Source organism: Hylobates moloch, unplaced genomic scaffold, assembly GCF_009828535.3.
Source record: "Hylobates moloch isolate HMO894 unplaced genomic scaffold, HMol_V3 SCAFFOLD_18, whole genome shotgun sequence".
Lineage (NCBI taxonomy): Eukaryota > Metazoa > Chordata > Mammalia > Primates > Hylobatidae > Hylobates > Hylobates moloch.
Genome location: NW_026652293.1, coordinates 30,912,235 through 30,932,536, shown reverse-complemented (window position 1 = coordinate 30,932,536; position 20,302 = coordinate 30,912,235). Strand labels below are relative to the sequence as shown.

Below are 20,302 nucleotides of genomic sequence, written 5' to 3'. Positions count from 1 at the left end.
AATTATTTTTCTGTATATGTATCTTAATATTTACTTTTCCCACAAAATTGATGCCACATATTTGATTCGTAACTTGCTTTTTTTTTTTTTGCTCAACAATGTATCTTGGACATCATTTTATGTCACTACACATATATCTGCCTTGTTTTGACTGCCATAAAATGTCCATTATATGGATTAATTCAACAGCTTCACTCATTCATTCATTCATTTAACACACTTTTTTTTCTTTTTTTATTATTATACTTTAAGTTTTAGGGTACATGTGCACAATGTGCAGGTTTGTTACATATGCATCCATGTGCCATGTTGGTGTGCTGCACCCATTAACTCGTCATTTAGCATTAGGTATATCTCCTAATGCCATCCCTCCCCCCTCCCCCCATCCCACAACAGTCCCTGGAGTGTGATGTTCCCCTTCCTGTGTCCATGTTAACACACTTTTTGAGAATCTACTATGTGGCAAGCAGTTTGCCAGGTGATGGAGATACAGTTGTGAACAGTAGTGAGCCTGCAGCAGAGGATCTGCCCTGTGGCACCTACAGATTTCAAACAGAAAATACAAGCCACAGATGTTGGAGCTGGAGTGCTTAGATTTGAATCTGTCACTTTCTAGTTGAAGGACCTTGGGAAAATTACTTTGTATCTCCGTTTTCTCATCTGTAGAATGGGAATGAGAATTGTTTCTATTTCACAGGGTTATTAGAACTATGCTTGGCAATAGTACATGCTATAAGAGGGTTAGCTAGTGTTACTGCTATTATTATACAATTTTGATGAGTGATCTCAAAGATAATTGCAGGGAGAACCTATTAGTCAAGGCAGGAGGGCCAGAGAAAATGTCTCCTAGAAAATGACATAAAGTTGAGTTTTCAGAAATGACCAAGTTAGGTAGGTGGGATGGGAGGAGAGTGATTTCTAGGTATGCACAGAATCATAAAATAAGAAAAGAGGACTGTGCAATTCAGAAACTGCAATCAGGCCAGTTGGACTAGAGATTAATGAGATGGGGCAAATGCTTGAGATGAGACTGGAAGGATTGGCAGTGACAAATCATGACTCTCTTGATGATATTTGGGTTGTTCCAACTTTCACTTAAACAATGCTACAAAACATACATATTTTGCAATTGTGTGTTTCTATGAAACAAGTTCCTTAAAATGGGAATGATGAGTAAATGGTTAAAAACAGTTAAATTTTGGCCCTCCAAAAACATTGCACTAATTTAAATTCTTGCCAACCATCTAAACTAGTGTCTGGTTCCTCACATTCTCATCAACACAGTGTGTTGTACATTTTAAAAGCTGCCAACCTGGTAAATGAAAAATCATGTGCCAGATAGTCTATTCTTATTTATATTTCTTTAGTAGTTGAGCATCTTTATTTACTGGCCATTTGTATTCTTTCTTGAACTGTTTATGCCCTTTGTCTATTTTTCTATTGGTATTTTAATATCATTTATTTTAATTTGAAAAAAGTTTGTATATATCTTTTATGAACTGCTTCACAATCAAATATTTTGGCTTCACTAATAGTTCTAGCAGGCTGGGCACGGTGGCTTACGCCTGTAATCTCAGTACTTTGGTAGGCCGAGGTGGGTGGATCACTTGAGGTCGGGAATTCGAGACCAGCCTAACCAACATGGTGAAACTTCATCTCTACTAAAATACAAAAATTAGCTGAGCATGGTGGTGTGCACCTGTAATCCCGCTACTCGGGAGGCTGAGGCAGGAGAATCACTTGAACCCAGGAGGCAGAGGTTGCAGTGATCCGAGATTGCACCACTGCACTCCAGCCTGGGTGACAGAGCGAGACTCCATCTCAAAAAAAAAAAAAAAAAAAAAAGTTCTAGTTCTTTTGTTTCTTCTTTTAAATAAAACCAGCTCAAGCCCTCATGCCCCAGAATGGTAGGAAGTCCTGTTTTGTCATTCTTTGACTTCCCACTTCCCTAACATTATGTGAGAACCCAAGACCTATACTTATCCAATTCAATAGGAGGTCTACCTGACTTCCAATTCCCCTTAGATGCAGGGAAGAGCTTGTGACACTCAGCCTGCCACTGGTCTAAGTTATTTTATTTGAAATATAGCATACTTATAAGTGACTATATGAGCAGCTGAATACCCATCATCCAAGCCAAGAAATAGAAAATGGCATAACTCAGATGACACTTGGTGCCCCTCTTCAATAGAACTCCCTCTTTACCCATCACAGATGCAACCCCTATCTTGAACACAAGCATTTATTTTACTATTGCCTTTTAAAATGTACATGTGTTTTCATACTCTTTCTATAGTTTCCTGCCTAAAACAAACTTTGATTCGCATTGGAACTTCCACTCCATTAATCTTACTGATTTTCTCAGGCCAGAGTGTGTGTGTGTTTGCTATCTGAGAAAACAGAAGCAATCAAAAGAGGAGCTTCCCTCCTCTGAGTCACCTGGTCAGCCTCCTCTGTATTCACAGGCTCTGGTCACTGAGTAGGCTGCCTGTCGTTTCTCCTAAGGAAGCATCCAGGCCCTCATCTACTCAAGGGCATTCATCCATTTTTGCTTATTCTCCTGCATCATTTTTATTTTCTCTGCTGGATTACTTGATCGGCACCAAATATGGCATAGTACCTCTCAACCAAAAATTAATAATAATTTCTCCCTGATTCTACATTCCCCTCAAATTATCTGGCACATTTGTCTGTTTCCCTTTTGAACAAAAATCCTCAAGAGTTATGCATTCTTGCTGCTTTGTTTTCTTTTCTTCCCGTTTATTTTTAAATTACTTTTTAGAATCACTTTTTAAGCTAGAATTTTATACAGTAAAATTCACCAATTTTAATTGTGCAATTTGATGAATGTAAGTATCTCTGCAGTCATGATATAGAATACTTGCTTCATCACAAGAAATTCCTTTATGTGTCTTTTTAATCAACACCCTCCCCCTTCCACTACTACTCTCTGGTCTGGCAACAACTGACCTGCTTTCTATTACTACAGTTTAGTCTTTTAAAGAATTTAATATAAATGGAATCAAGCAGTAGTCTTAATGCATGCATTCAATAGTCTTTTGTGACCAGCTTCTTTTGCATAGCATGATGCTTTTGAGATTCATCTATGTTATTCCATATATCAGTAACTCATTCCTTTTTATTGCTGGGTGGTATTCCATTGTACCATAGCACAATTTGTGTATGCATTCACCAGTTGTTACATATTGGGTTGATTCTACTTTGAGGCTATTATGAATTACCCTGCTATGAATATTCAAGTACAAGTATTTGTGTGGATATATGTTATTTCTTTTGGGTAAATATCTGAAAGTAGAAATTCTGGGTTATGTGGTAAGTGCATGTTAACTTTATAAGGAATTGCCAAGCTGTTTTCCAAAGTGATTGTACCATTTTTGCATATTCACCACTGATGTATGAAAGTTTCAATTGTTCCCCATCCTCACCAACCTTTGGTATAATCTGTCTTTTCAATTTTAGCCATTCTAGAGGGTATGCAATGGTATCTTGTTTTAGTTTAATTTTTATTTTGTCTGATGACTAATGATGTTGAGTATGTGTTCATGTGATTGCTTGCCATATTAGTCCATTTTCACACTGCTAATAAAGACATAGCCAAGACAGGGAAGAAAAGGAGGTTTTAATGGACTCACAGTTCCATGTGGCTGGGGAGGCCTCACAATCATGGCAGAAGGCTAGGAGGAGCAAGTCACATCTTACATGGATGGCGGCAGGCAGAGAGGAGCTTGTGTAGGGAAACTGCCCTTTTTAAAACCATCAGATCTCATGAGACTTATTCACTATCATGAGAACAGCATGGGAAAGACCTGCCCCCATGATTCAATTATCTCCCACCAGGTTCCTCCCACAACATATGGGAATTCAAGATGAGATTTGGGTGAAGACACAGCCAAACCATATAATTTACGATACGTATAGTGCGTTTTTTAGTGACGTGTTTGTCCGTATCTCTTGCCCATTTTTAAAAAACTTTGTTGTCTTGGCCTTTATTGGGTTATAAGAATTCTTTATATAATCTGGATATATTTTTGATGGACATATTTTGAAAATATATTCTCTCAGTCGATGGCTTGCTTTTTCATTTTTTAAGTAGTATCTTTTGAAGATCCAAAATCTGAAATCCTCCAAAATCCAAAACTTTTTGAGTACTGATATGACACCACAAATCGAAAATTTCACACCTAACCTCACGTAACAGGTTGCAGTCGAAATGCAGGGAGGGGCACAATACAAAATTTATTCAGTGTCCCCAAGGAAAAAAATAAAATTAAGGCTATATGTATAAGGAGTATACAAACATAAATAAATTTTGTGTTTAGATTTGGGGCCCATCCCCAAAATGTCTCATTGTGTATATGCAGATATTCCAAAAATCCAAAATCTGAAACACTCTGGTCCCAAGTATTTCAGATAAAGTATATTCAACCCATAGTATAAGAACCTTAAAATAGGTTTCCAGACGTTGTAAATTTTATCTTTTTAGGTGTTGGATATTTTTGTCTTCCTATAAAAAATGCCTGAACTTTGTTCTGGGATACAGTTAAGTTACTCGAAAATAGTTTTATTCTTTTGGATCTTCCTTTTATGATTGGTTAAGTGAATCCAGAGCCATGTTATTTGTATGGCTCTTCTCCACTACTGAGGTAAAACCTTCCTTGGTATTCTACTAGATTCCTCATAAATTATGAGTTTTTCTAGTCTCTCAGTGGAAACAGGCACTATTTCTGCTTCTGTGTGAGCACCAAGGACCGTTCTTTAATGCTTTCAGATCCCCTACCCTCAAGCTTTGGGTAGTTTCCTCATATCTTGAGCTGGTCAGCACTCTGCTGAGTACTTGAGGGAACCTCTGCAGATTTCCAGGTTCTCCCTCTCCTCTTTGAACTCTGTCTTGTAAACTCTAGCCACATTGGTCTCACTGGACTCTCAGGTCCATCTCCTTAATTCAGAGAGTCCACCGAACTTGACCTGGGTTTTCCCTCCCTGATTGTGGAATGGATCCTATGTCAAGGTGGTAAAGTGGGGCAAGAGTAGGGTTCACTCATTTTTCCCAAGTCTCAGTGATCACTGTCCTTAATTCTCTGATAGTCAGTGTGTTAAAAACTGTTTCAATAGATTTTGTCTGATTTTTAAAAATCATTTCGGAAGGGAGGATAAATCCAGTTCTTGGTACTCTATCTTGGACAAAAGTGGATGTTCCAATAAAAAAGTTTCAGCAGGCTGGGGGTGGTGGCTCAAGCCTGTAATCCCAGTACTTAGGAGGCCAAGGTGGGTGTATCACCACAGGTCAGGAGTTCGAGACCAGCCTGACCAATATGGTGACACCCCATCTCTACTAACAATACAAAAATTAGCCAGGTGTGGTAGCACACGCCTGCAATCCCAGCTACTCAGGAGGCTCAGAAGGGAGAATTGCTAGAACCCAGAAAGTGGAGCTTGCAATGAGCTGAGATTGTGCCACTGCAGTCCAGCCTGGACAACAGAGTGAGACTCCCTCTCAAAAAAAAAAAAAATTTTTTTCAGCAGAATACTAACAGTAGCCAAGTTAGAATGATCATCCTGACTGTAATGTAGGGAATATACTACACAAAAGCAAAATTAAGTGTAGGAAGCACAGTCAGGGCTGGAACTAGGGTAAGGCAAGGGAGGCATATAACACACAAAAATTAAGGAGGCACTCACTGTCAGGCTCATGTAGATGCCAACCCCGTACTTGTAACACGTTGATAGTGAATGCTTCCTTAAACTGTGTCCTAGGCACCTCCCTCATCTTAGCAGGTCAGGGCCTAGTCCTGACCCCAAGAACACTTAAGTGGCTTTTGGAACAAATGAAAAATGATGATGCTTTAAACAAATGTCACTGCAAGAAAGACCAATAGTAGATACATTTGAAATATATTTAGAAAGTAGAATCAACAGTATTTGGTGACTAACTGGATGTGGAAAGAGGAAGAAGTCAAATATGATTCCCAGGTAATAGTGAGCTGGAGCTGCTCATACTGGTTGGTAAGAGCCAGCTGTTAAATATCCTGAAATTTTGTGAACTACTCAACAAATGTCAGTAGCTAAAAATCTATTGCTGTGAGAATATTTACTATCTAAATCAGCGAATAATACAAATTAGGTCTTCTCCTCTACCACCAGAGCCAGTTTACAAGCATCCCATGGCTTCCAGGTTTATTTGGTGAATTTATCACCCTCTTTTCCTAGAATCCCTAACCATCATATTAATTTCCACTGTTATCTAGACTTTTTTTCCCTTCAGACTCAAGTCTAAGAGAGAAAGACTGAAAGATAGTAGGAAAGGGATCTTATGTCTTACTCAGTATGGTAACCCTAGGGTCAAGCACAGTGTCTGAGACATAACAAGTACTAGGTATTTATGGCCTCTCATAGTTACCCTCCCATTCTATATACAACACTAAACCAAAAGGAACCCCACCTACACCATAGGGAGCACCACACCCACTTCAATAAATCCTGAACAGCACTCCAGAATAAAGGATTTGCGGGCAGAATGGTAAATTCTAGAGCCAGATTAGACATTTTTCTGAAACCCAGCCAGATAATTAACCAGGGTCTATTTGTCAGATCCAGCCCAAACCTGTTCTTTTCTCATACCTGAATCCCTATGAATAGATGTCTTTGGATATAGTCTAGTCAAGAAACTTTCTAAAGGAAGCATTCTATTTTTCTGACACACAATCCAAATCTTCTAGTGGCTCTTGTGCTCTCCTTTACTCGTTACTGTCTTTTGTACTCTAGCTTTCTACCCTCGGTTTCCTTAGTAAACTTCTTTACTCTTGATATTTTGACTTTTTCTTTGTGCTGCTTTTCTCATTTGCTCCTAAATTACTTCCTGATAAAACTTGAGTATAAGCATCATCAGTGCTACACACTCCATTTGGAAGGTCACATCTCATGTTTCATTTTCAGTCTCTGCAGAAACCTTAGGGATTAGCGTAACTGTGGTGTGATTCTATTTCTATTAGATAAGCACCTTCAGTGCTCAGTTGGCTTGTGTTTTATGTGTGTTGTCATACTATCTGAGTAGATGACTTTTTCAAGTCCAAGTAAAAGGTTGAACCCAATGGTTAGTCAGAAAGTGACTATTTCAATAGGCCAAACGGATGGATCCACAGTCTCCTTTCTTCTTTTTGTTACGCCCAGGTTGAGGGTAAGAGTGACTTGATCAAACAAGATTGTAATTCCTTCTTCTTTCTCTCTCAGATTTCACCACACCACACAACAAATCGGGACGTTCAGCTCCACCCTCTACAAATGTCCGGAGTGCAGACCAAGAGAATGGAGAAATAACCCTTGTAAAGCGTCGTATATTTGGCCACAGGATTATCACTGTCAACTTTGCGATCAATGATCTATATTTCTTTTCTGAAATGGAGAAGTAAGTTTTCACTTCTCCTTCTTCTGCCCTGAAAATGACTTTTCATCCTTAGAACTGCCCAGCAGAAACTGGTTTGATCTGTTAGAGACACAGTGATTTCAGCCCTGTCCAGTAAGAGTCTCTCCTTCTGAAAATCTTACTGAATGCTGTCACTCAATTGATTTCCATCTTTCTTTTCTTTGGGTCCTAAAAACTCTTCAGTATTCCAGAAATTCCACTGTTAAAATGCACTTACTTAGTCCCAAAAAAGGGGCATGTTTTTCTCCATTATTTACAAATGTGAAAAAGTCCTATTATATAACACCATGAGACCAATATTCTTTAGTCAAAGCCAGGAATTATAATAATACAAATTGTGTGTGTGTCTGTATGACATTAAACAGATATTTGTAAGTTAAGATATATTAGTGTATATTAATTCACCTCTCAATTTTTTTTACCTGTCAAATTTTTTATGTAAAGCCAAAGTCAATCCACAATGGAAGGTCTGTAAATTTTTCTTGTATAGACTATACCCCGAAAGCTGTCTACTAATTATTTTTTTAATTGGTACATAATAGATTTACATATTTTGGAGATGTATGTGATATTTGGTATACTCATATAATGTGTAAAGATCAATCAGAGTAATTGAGATATCCATCATCTTCTTTATTTTTTCTTTATGCTAGGCAGATTCAAATTATTCTCTTCTAGATATTTTGAAATGTATGATAGATGATTACTAACTGTAGACACCATACTGAGCCATTGAACACTAGGTCTTATTTCTTCTATCTAACTGTGTATTTGTACCTCTTGATCAAACTGTCTTCATCCCCCTACCCCCTACCCTTCCCAGATTCTGGTAACGACTTGAGATCCACTTTTTTAGCTCCCACATATGAGTGAAAACATGTGATATTTGTCCTTCTGTATTTGACTTATTTCACTTAACATAATCACCTACAGCTCCACCCATGTTGCTGCAAATGACAGGATTTCGTTCTTTTCTGTGGCTTAATACTATTTTATTGTGTATCTGTATACACCACATTTTCTTTAACCATTCATCCACTGATGGGCACTTAGGTTGATTCCATATTCCAGCTATTGTGAATAGTGCTACAATAAACATGGGAGTGCAAATCTCTCTTCAACATACTCATTTTCTTTCCTTTGGATATATACCCAGTATTAGGATTGCTGGATGACATGGGAGTTCTATTTTTAGCTTTTTGAGGAAGCTCCATACTGTTTTCCACAGTGGCTATGCTAATTTACGTTGCCACCAACCAAGTACAAGGTTTCCCCTTTTTATACATGCTCACCAGCATCTGTTATTCCCTGTATTTTTGATAATAGCCACTTTAACTAGGGTAAGATGATATCTCATTGTGGTTTTGACTTGCATTTCTCTCATGATTTGTGATCTTAGCAGTTTTTCATATACCTTTTGGGCATTTGTGTATCTCTTTTGAGAAATGCCTATTCAGATCTTTTGCACATTTAAAAAATCAGATTATTTGGGTTTTTTGTTATTGAGATGGTTGAGCTCCATATGTATTCTGGTTATTAATCTCTTGTCAGATGGATAGTTTGCAAATATTTTCTCCCATTCTGTGGGTTGTCTCTTTACTTTGTCGATTGTTTCCTTTGCTGTGCAGAAGCTTTTTAGCTTGATGTGATCCATTTGTGTGTTTCTGCTTTGGCTCCCTATGCTTCTTACACAAAAACCTTTGCCCAAACCAATGTCCTGCCATGTTTCCCCAATGTTTTCTTCCAGTAGCTTCAGAGTTTTAGATTTAAGCCTTTAGTACATTTTTATTTGATTTTTGTATATGGTGAGAGATAGGTGTCTGGTTTCATTCTGCTGCATATGGACATTCAATTTTCCTATCACCATTTATTGCAGAGACAGTCCTTTCCCCCACTGTACACTCTTGGCACCTGTGTCAAAAGTGTGTTGGCTGCAAAGGCATGGATTTATATCTGAATTGTCTATTCTGTTCCACAGGTCTATGTGTCTACTTTTATGCCAGCACCATGCTGATTTAATTACTATAGCTTTGTAGTATATTTTGAAGTCAGCTAGAGTGATGCCTCCAGCTTTTTTCTTTTTGGTCAGGATTGCTTTGACTATTCAGGGTCTTTTGTGGTTCCGTGTAAATTTTAGGATTACTTTTTTCTATTTCTGTGAAGAATGCCATTGGTATTTAGATAGGGATTGCACTGAATCTATAAATTTCTTTGGGTAGTGTAGACATTTTAATAATATTATGTTTTCCAATCCATGAGTACGGAATATACTTCAATTGTGTGTGTGTGTGTGTGTGTATGTGTGTCTTCTTCAATTTTTTCATCAGTATTTTCCTTGTATATATTTTGCAGTTCTTTGTTTAAGTTAATTCCTAAGTATTTTATGCTTTTTGTAGCTATTGTCAATGAGATTGCTTTCTTGATTTCTTTTTCAGATTGTTCATTGTTGGTGTAGATAAATGCTTCTGATTTTCACATGCTGATTTTTTATTCTGCAACTTTACTGAATGTCTGAGTTGTAATAGGCTGTTGGTGAAGTCTTTAGGTTTTTCTAAAGATAAGATTATGTCAGCTGTGAACAAGCCTAATTTGACTTCTTCCTTTCCCCTTTGGATGTCCTTTATTTCTTTCTCTTGCCTAATTGTTCTGGCTAGAATTTCCACTTCTATATTGAATAAGAGTAGTGAGAGTGGGCATCCTTGACTTGTTCCAGATCTTAGAGGAAAAACTTTCAATTTTTCCCCATTCTATATGATGTTAGCTGTGGGTTTATCATATATTTGCATTTACTGTTTTGAGGTATATTTCTTCCATACCCAATTTGTTGATGGTTTTTATCATAAAGAGATGTTGAATTTTATTGAATGCTTCATCATCTGTGAAATGATCATACGGCTCTTATTCTTGATTCTGTTAATGTGATATATCACGCTTATTGATTTGCATATGTTGAATCAACCTTGTATTCCTGGGATGAATCCCATTAGATCACGGTGAATTATCTTTTTAATGTGTTGTTGAATTTGTTTTGCTAGTATTTTGCTGAGGCTTTTTGCATCTGTGTTCATCAGTGATATTGGCCTGTAGTTTTCTTTTTTTGCTGCATCCCTCTCTAGTTTTGATATCAGGTCAATGTTTGCCTTGTAGAATTAGTTTTTAGCATTCTCTCTTTTGAATTTTTTAAGAGTTTGAGCAGAATTAATATTAGTTTTTATTTAAATTTGTGGTAGAATTAATGCCATCAGGTCCTGGCATTTTCTTTGACTGGAAACTTATTATGGCTTCAATCTTGTTACTCATTATCTGTTCATCTGAGTTTTCTATGTCCTCATGATTCAACCTGGTAGTTTTTATGTGTCCAAGAATTTATTCATTTCTTCTAGGATTTCCAATTTGTTGGTGTATAGTTGTACATCATAATCTCTGATGACTACGTCTCTTTTTTGTTTCTGATTTTATTTATTTGGGTCTTCTTTCTGCCTTTATCAGTCTAGCTAACGGCTTAATGATTTTGTTTATATTTTTTAAAAACCAACTTTTTGTTTCATTAATCTTCTGTATTTTTTAGTCTTAATTTCATTTATTTCTGCTCTGATATTTATTATTAATATTTTATTCTTTCTACTAATTTGGGTTTGGTTTGTTCTTGTTTTTTAGTTCCTTGAGGGCAACATTAGGTTGTTTATTTGAAGGCTTTCTACTTTTTTGATGTAAATATTTATTTTCTAAATTTTCTTCTTAGTACTGCTTTTGTTGTATCCCATAGATTTTGGAATGTTGTATTTCCATCTTCATTTGTTTCAAGGAATTTTTAAATTTTCTCCTTTATTTCTTCACTGATCCATTGGTCATTCAGGAGCATGTTGTTTAATTTCCATGTACTGTAGGAAACAGTTTCCAAGGTTCTGCTTGGTATTGATTTCTAGTTTTTTTCCATCATGGTCAGATGGGATGCTTGATTTTATTTCTACTTTTGGAAATTTTTTGAGACTTGTTTTGTGGTCTATTTTGAAGAATGTTCCATGTGCTGATGAAAAGATTGTATATTCTGTAGCAGTTGGGTGAAATATTCTGTAAATGTCAGTTAGGCCTATTTGGTGTGGTGTGTAGTTTAACTGCAATTTTTTGTTGTTGTTGATTTTCTGTCTGGATGATCTGTCCATTACTAAGAGTGGGGTATTGAAATTTCCTACTATTGTTGTATTGTAACCTTTCTCTCCCTTTAGATCTTTTAATGTTTGCTTTATATACTTGGGTGCTCTCATGTTGGATGCGTCGATATTTATAATTGTTATATCCTCTTACTGAATTGACCCCTTTATCGTTATATAATAACTATGTCTCTTTTTAGAGTCTTCAACTTGTAGCCTATTTTATCTGATATAACTATAGCTATCCTAACTCTTTTTTTGGTTTCTACTCACATAGAATATCTTTTTCCATCCCTTCACTTTTAGTCTATATGTGTTTTTATAGGTGAAGTGGGTTTCTTGTAGGTAGCATGTAGTTGGGTCTTGTTTCTTTATCCATTCAGCCACTATATGTCTTTTAATTAGAGAATTGAGTCTATTTGCAGTCAACATTCTTATTAATAAGTAAGAACTTACTACTGCCATTTTGTTGCTTATTTTCTGGTTGTTTTTGAACTCCTCTCTTCCTTTCTTGCTGTCTTCCTTTGTGATTAAGTAATTTTCTCTGGTACTGTATTTTAATTCATTGCTTTTTATTTTTAGTGTAACTATTATAGGTTTCTACATTGTGGTTACTATGAGGCTTACCAAAAATATTTTGTGGATATAACAAATTATTTTAAAGAGACGGCAGCTTATCTTACATCACAAAGAGAAGAATAGAAACAAAGAAAAAACTAAAATGAATCTCTACACTTTAACTCCATCCTCTCAATATTTATTTGGACATTTTTTCTCAATTTGCATATTTTATATTGCTTGTCTCTTGTCAGATTGCTTTAGCTATTGTTCCTTCTGACAAATTTGTCTTTTAGGCTTCATACTAGAGTTATGAGTGAATTGCACACCACAATTACTATATTAGAATATTCTGGATTAGTCTGTGCACTCACTTTTACCAATGAGTTTTATACCTTCAAAGGCTTCCTTCTTGCATGTTAGTGTCATTTTCTTTCAGAATAAAGAACTCTCTTTAGCATTTCTTGTAAGACATGTCTGTTGGTCATGAATTCTCTCAGCTTTTGTTTGTCTAGGAAAGGCTATCTGTCCTTCATGATTGAAGGATAGCTTTGCTGGATACAGTACTCTTGGATGGTGGGTTTTGTTTTTTTTTTTTTCACTTTGAAAATGTTTTCTCAAATTTTCGTGGCCTTTATGGTTTCCATTGAGAAGTCTGTTGCCAGATGAATTGGAGCTTCTTTATATGTTATTTTTTTCTTTTTCTGCTTTTAGGATTCTCTCTTTGTCCTCGACCTTTAAGAGTTGATTACTATAATACTTGGAGTAGTCTTATTTGGGTCGAATTTATTTAATGTTCTCTGGCCTTCCTGTACCTAAACATGTATGTCTTTGTCAAGTTTTAGGATGTTTTCTGTTATTGTTTTGAATAAGGTTTCTTTTCCTTGCTCTTGCTCAACTCCCTCTTGAACACCAATAATTTTTAGTTTTGCTCTTTTGAAGTAATTTTGTATATCTTGTAGGTGTCTTCATTACTTTTCATTCTTTTTTCTCCTCTGTCTCATTATATTTGAGTTCTGAGATAGTGCTGGTAATAATCTGAGTACTATTTGTTTGTTTTGAGTTTCCATATGGGAGAATGAAGCCAACTTGCTTCTATGCTAACATTTTGGAACCTAAAGTGTCTGTCTACTGATTTGAATTTTTATTTCTTTAAAGTGGAACAGAATTTAAAGATTACTGTGAAGCAATTTAATCCTTCTGGATTTTTATACCTTTTTTTATGTTTTAAACTGCGTGGCCACACCTAACTCAACAGTATTTTGTTTTTGTTTTTGTTTTTGTTTTTATGAGACAGAGTCTCACTCTGTCGCCAGGCTGGAGTGTGGCACCGTCTTGGCTTACTTCAACCTCCGCCTCCTGGGTTCAAGTGATTCTCCTGCCTCAGCCTCCCAAGTAGCTGGGACTACAGGCACATGCCACCATGCCCAGCTAATTTTTGTATTTTTAGTAGGGATGGGGTTTCACCATGTTGGCCAGGATGGTCTCGATCTCCTGACATCATGATCACCTGCCTCAGCATCTCAAAGTCCTGGAATTACAGGTGTGAGCCACTGCACCCAGCCAACAACACTTTTTTAAAAAGCTACTTGCCTTCATTAGAATTTCCAAAACATTCTAACTTGTTTTCATAGAAATAATAACTTTTCTTTAATGTTCATATTTTATCAGTTTTCACAAGTTGCTAATAGCAATTATAGTTACTAATTATCTTTACAATAGGGAAAGATACTTGGGAAGAAACACAACTCCTGGTACACATTCACTTCTACTAGTTGGAGAAAGGTGAGAGTGTACTAAAGGTGTCCCACTAATCTATGCAGTCAGCATGTCATGGGCATCAGTCAGTGTGTTTTTCAAAACTGTAGACACCTGATAACTCATGCATCAGTTAGAAGAGTTTGGTTAAGAGATCTTCTACTCACCCCAGTGATGGATTTAGCTCATTTCCACAGATGCTTGTTGATTGCTCACTCTTTACTGAACACTGGGTTTGACACTGGATATACAAAAAACAACTATGACGTGCTGTCTACTTCTAAGATCCCACAAACTAATAAGGATGGCAGAAAAGACACAAACAAAAGTTAGGAAGTGTCTCAGGATGATAGGTGCTATGGGAGAATCAGGCACAGGAAGTGTATTTAGACAACTGTAAGTCCTCAGGTATGGTTTCTTGGGAGACCCAAAATTCTTGGGTAATCTAAGCGAAATTTTGAAGGAAGAGTAGGGGTTAGTCAGATAATAAAGGATGTAGGGGGAGGTAATGGAGGAGCAGAGGGAGATACTAATCAGAGTGAATAGCCTCACCTGCTGCTGCTCTGATTCCCACCACATTGCGTCTTCTTCCTCGCTTGACCTCTACAAACTATTCTCTATATAGCCACCAGCGTAGCCTATTAAAAACATAAACCAGACTAGATCATTCTCCTGCCTAAAATGTTCTACTGGCAGCACGGCACGGTGGCTCAGGCCTGTAGTCCCAGCATTTTGGGAGGCCGAGGCGGGCAGATCACGAGGTCAAGAGATCGAGACCATACTGGGTAACACAGTGAAATCCCATCTCTACTAAAAATACGAAAAATTAGCCAGGCGTGGTGACAGATGCCTGTAGTCCCAGCTACTCAGGAGGCTGAGGCAGGAGAATGGCATGAACCAGGGAGGCCGAGCTTGCAGTGAGCCGATATCGCACCACTGCACTCCAGCCTGGGATACAGAGTGAGACTCCGTCTCAAAAAAAAAAAATGTTCTACTGGCTTCCCATTACCACTGGAATTAAGTCCAAACCTCCTCTCATTGCCTAAAGTGCTCTACAGGAGTGGGACCTGCATCTCAGGGCTTGCTTCAGGTCAGCACAGGAGAGGGAAGAGCAAGATAGTCCTTAGGCTTTGAAGTCATTAGAGGTGCAATGCTGCAGGGTCCGAATGAGTAAAGAAGGGAAGGTGGGATAAACAAGGGGGTTTGTGGTGAAGAAATTCACTTGAAGGGGCCCTTGACATGTTATCTGACCTGTGATAAGTGCTCAGTATTTGCCAATGGATGAATTATGACTGAATGAATAAAGTCACAACCTGGCCTAGAACTGGCCTTGCCTTTCTTGGGCCAAAAATGGGTCTAGGCTGGGTGCTTTGTTAGTCACTGTTTTCATCTTCTCCTCCTGATTTCCTACTTCACATTTCTTTTTTAGATTTAATGATCTGGTAAGTTCAGCCCACATGCTGCAGGTCAACCGGGCATACAATGAGAATGATGTGATCCTAATGCGGTCCAAAATGAACATTATCCAAAAACTCTTCCTGAATTCTGACATCCCTCCAAAGCTGAGGGTAAGAAAGACTCCCGCTCCACTCTGGCCTTTCACCAAGAAGCATTTCCCCCACAAGGACAATTAGAAAGCTAATTGTCAGGCACCTCATAAGTCCTGGCCAACTAAATATCCTTTACCTAGCAACTCCATGAAAACCATCTGCCTTTTGGAGAGGGGGTGGTCATGGGGTTCTGGGGGCCAGGAGGGGTTTTCTGCCTTCCCGTGGAGCCTCTGCCAGTGACAGGCTCCCACTCTGTGGGTAGGTGAATGTCCCTGAGTCTCAGAAGGATGCCATCCTTGCTGCCATCACAGACGGCTACCTAGATCGGAGCATCTTCCACGGGGCTATCATGTCTGTCTTCCCCGTCGTTATGTACTTCTGGAAAAGGTAACTGTTTCTCCTTATTCAGTGACTGCTAGGTCAGGAAAACACACTTAGTTTGGAGAGAGTTTTCTGCCTTCCTCTAGCACTCTGTTTCATAGTTTCCAGTTTCTAAGGGGAACTAAGATGTTGTTTTCTTATCCTATTCACCTCACTCCATCCCTCACACAGAACACCAAACACCGAATCTACAGATGGAAAGCAGAGTAAGACTGAGAGCCAGAAGCCTAGTTTCCCACCCCTCCTCTTTCTATGCTTGCTTGGAGCAAGAATATGAGGTTTTCTTAGGCCTGGGTTTCTCACAAGAAGGTAAGAGTGAACCACAGCCCCTTGGGGAGAAATTCTGTCAAGACTAACACAACTGCTTGTGCTTAAGAAGCTACATGAAGAAAGTAACCCAGAGTGTTTTGCTCTGTTATGCCCAAATCCCCATAATTACCACTGAGGGGGCACAGTTGCTAGATACTCCAATTATCAAGAAGAGCTAGACATTCAAATGTGTATTTCATCTCTCCCAAGGTTAAAGTGGCAAATATGGCAACTAACAAAACTAAAACACGGTGAAGAACCTGTGAAGGCCAAAAACCAAAAATGAAACAAGCAAAATATATGCAGATATTTTGTGGCCAAATGCAATCTGTGACCCACTGGTTTCTAACCTGTCCTGTGGAGATTTGGCCTGAGCCTTCCCAGCTGGTTATTTATTCCTGTGGTCTGCCAGAGTTCCAGCTCATATCTTCCACATGGTGAATGGCAGTGCCTTGGGTGGTAGTGACCAGAAGACACCTGGCTGAAATGTTCCCAGACAAAGCTAATCAGGACACTTAGATTATCATGTGACTTTGACTCTTAGAAGTTCCCATCTTCCACCAAAAAAAAAAAAAAGTTACTTTATTAAAATAGAAGTGTGAAATGCTTACCGATCTCTAATCTTTATTTTAAAATCCCTAAGATAATAAATTATTTAATACAGAACCGAGAGAAGTACAAAAATCTAAGTTCAAGACAAGCAATTTAACCTTTTGAACATCAAATGTTGTCTAGAACTTAATTCTAGTTCTCCTAGCAAGGATTAAATAGACATTCACCCAGAGACTTTTGGAGGGATTAGGAACCTCTGGGAAATACATACTTCTCTTGAATGAGCCAGTGTTTAGCTGTCTCCCATGTGCTTAGAAAAATGAGACGTGCTTTAGGGAGGCTTTGGATTCCTGTTCCTCCTGCAGTTTCTTTACTTACTTTCCTACATACTTATAAAGAAATTTATGTTATGCAAACTGTGTTTACATATGTTATCTTAAATGAACCTCTCCACAACCCTACGCAGTAGGTGGGGAGGAGTATTATTATCCCTGCTTTACAGATGAGGAGACTGAGGTTCAGAGTGGTTGAGGGACTTGCCTAGAATCACTTGGTAAGTGGTAAAACCAGCATTAGAAACCAGATCTCTTGGTCTCTCATCACCATAAATAATGCATGTGCGGCATACTGGGAGGTCCATTAGGGGAAGGAGACCCAGTTCAGCAAGTGAAATGGGAAAAGCCTACTGGGATAGAACAGACTGTCCCTCAAGGAGAGGGGAGGAGGGCAGCAGGCAAAACCACCAGATCCAAAGTGCCATAGAAAATAAATTCAGTCTTAGCCAAGACTGACCTCCAAGGGGTCCAATCCAAGAACTGGTTGAAGGTAGGGATAACAAGGGGCTTGGGGCCAGGAAGGAAGAGATGATGGGGAGTATTGCACAGGCTTCTAGAGAACATAAAGGTCATAAAGAGTACATAAATCTGAGTTCACATGAGAAACTAGGTCTATTCCAGAGAAGGGCTTGCTGGGAATAGAGTAAGGTGGTCAAGGCTGTCAGTAAGGGGCAGGGTGGAAACTAGGATTAGGACCTGAGCAAAAGCCCTTCGGACACTCTGGCCATACCAGGTGGGGTTAGATAGGGATGTCAGAGTCTGATGCTGGGGTGCACCCCAGAGGTTAACCTCACCCCAGGCCTCAGGATAGCAGGCCCTTTACAGGCTCCATTCACTGATGGTTCCAGAAAGAAGCCCCAACAAACTGCCCATGCCAGGCCCATGCTGGAGCCAGGTCTGGACAAAGAGGAGGCCTCAGAACAAAGGCCACTGGCAGGTAGCACCCCAAGGCCAGGATGCTCTCCTCTTCTCTGTTGGACACCCACATTCTCTGAGGACTGGCCCGGCCCCGTTTCTCCTGTGCTTGGTGCTCCAGCCCCCTCCACTGGGGGTTCCCTCCTATGACCAGAAGCCATTCTTCCCACAGGTTTTGTTTCTGGAAGGTGACCCGCTCTTACTTACAGTATAGGGGGAAGAAGTTCAAGGACAGAAAAAGCCCTCCTAAATCTATGGACAAGTATCCTTTCTCGAGTGGAGGTAAGCTCCACCACAACTCACAGCCCCATTCTCTAGCAACCAAGACTTGCGAAGAGAAAGCAAGGGCCCAAGGGGCCAAATTCAAGATATCCTCGAGGGTGTTTGCTGGAGCTGGGACAGCTCATTTACTTGGCCCTCAGGGAGACAGAGCACTCAGGGTAAAGCATGAATTACCTGTCACTAGCAGTGCTAGCAGAGGGTACCTCTCCCCAGCAATAAGGCCAGGACACCTCTGTGCATGCCAGTCACAGTCTATGTTGAGGGTACATGGAGAGGATGATCTGCTTCTCTGCTGCTTAAGAAGTACCCTGCTCTATCTCCATTAAACCCTCCCATTAAGAAAGCATTTATTTTATAGCATTAAGTGACAACATTAAAAACTGCATATATAGTTTTAATGTGATAAATGTGCATATATTTGTGTTATGCATATATATGTTTTTATGCATATATAATTTTTAGGAAAGCAGACATATATATGTAAAAAAGCAGATATATAAAAACATACGCATATTTACTTATGTACAAATTCATAAAAAATAAGTAAATATGCATATATGTATATATACACACACACAGCCATGCACCACATAATGATGTTTCAGTCAATAATAAACAATATATACAATGGTAGTCTCATAAAATTATAGCACTGTATTTTTACTACGCTTTTTCTATGTTTAGATATGTTTAGATGCACAGATACCATGGTGTCATAATTGCAAGAGCATTCAGTACAGTAGCATGCTGTATAGGTTTGTAGCCTAGCAGCAATAGGCTATTCCATAAAGCCTGAATGTGTAGTGGGCTCTGCCATTTGGTTTGTGTAAGTACATTCTATGATATTCACACAGCCACAAAATCACCTAATGACACATTTCTCAGAATGTATCTCTGTCATACAGCTGTGATTGGTACTTGAGCAAAAGGGGATTTTTTTTTTTTTTGAGATGGAGTCTCGCTCTGCTGCCCAGGCTGGAGTGCAGGGGCGTGATCTCGGATCACTGCAAGCTCCACCTCCTGGGTTCACACCATTCTCCTGCCTCAGCCTCCCGAGTAGCTGGGACTACAGGCGCCTGCCACTGAGCCCAGCTAATTTTTTGTATTTTTAGTAGAGATGGGGGTTTCACCATGTTAGCCAGGATGGTCTTGATCTCTTGACCTCGTGATCCGCCCACCTCGGCCTCCCAAAGTGCTGGGATTACAGTTGTGAGCCACTGCACCCTGTGCAAAAGGGAATTTTAACAAGAAAGAGGTTGGTGAACAGGGCAGTGGCTGGTGAGGACAAGACTGGGTATCTTTCAGGGGAAAGTTCTGGAAACCAAAGAAAACAGGTCTGTGAATGTGGGAACAGCATCAGAGAGCCATAATGTACAAGTTGAGAGACCTTGAGCATGGTGATCCCCTCTCTCAGCCTCACATCCCTGATCTCATGTCTCAGCCCATTTTGTGTTACTAAAACAAAATACCTCATATTGGGTAATTCATAAAGAAAGAAATGTATTTGGCTCATGATTCAGGGGACTGGGAAGTCCAAGAGCATGACACTAACATCTGGCAGAGGGCTTTGTGCTGCATCACCTCATGGTGGAAGGCAGAAGGGCAAGAGAGTGTGAGAGAGAACAAGAGACAGCTGAACTCACCTTTATAACAAACCCACTCCCATGATAATGGCAATAATCCATTCATGAGGGCAGACCCCTTGTGGCTTCATCACCTTTTTTTTTTCAAGATGGAGTTTCACTCTTGCTGCCCAGGCTGGCAATGGAGTGCAATGGCATGATCTTGGCTCACCACAATCTCCACCTCCTGGGTTCAAGCAATTCTCCTGCCTCAGCCTCTCAAGTAGCTGGAATTACAGGTGCACACCACCATGCCCAGCTAATTTTGTATTTTTAGTAGAAATGAGGTTTCGCCACGTTGGTCAGGCTGGTCTCAAACTCCTGACCTCAGGTGATCCACTTGCCTCGGCCTCCCAAAGTGCTGGGATTACAGGCATGAGCCACTGTGCCCGGCCAGCCTCATCACCTATTAAAGGTCTTGCCTCTTAATACCATCTCTGTAGCAATT

The 20,302-nt window shown here is 39.2% G+C and overlaps 1 protein-coding gene across 6 annotated transcripts in view; it reads left to right on the top strand.

Moving 5' to 3' along the window:
- The window catches only part of RGSL1 (regulator of G protein signaling like 1), a 132,800-nt gene that overhangs the window by 79,539 nt on the left and 32,959 nt on the right, over window positions 1-20,302 (top strand). For all 6 annotated transcript variants that reach the window (XM_058430571.1, XM_058430572.1, XM_058430573.1 and 3 more), the window contains 4 exons: window positions 7,249-7,423; window positions 15,338-15,476; window positions 15,721-15,845; window positions 18,123-18,232. In XM_058430571.1, coding sequence (XP_058286554.1) covers window positions 7,249-7,423; window positions 15,338-15,476; window positions 15,721-15,845; window positions 18,123-18,232 — 549 coding nt within the window. The remainder of the gene's footprint in view (window positions 1-7,248; window positions 7,424-15,337; window positions 15,477-15,720; window positions 15,846-18,122; window positions 18,233-20,302) is intronic.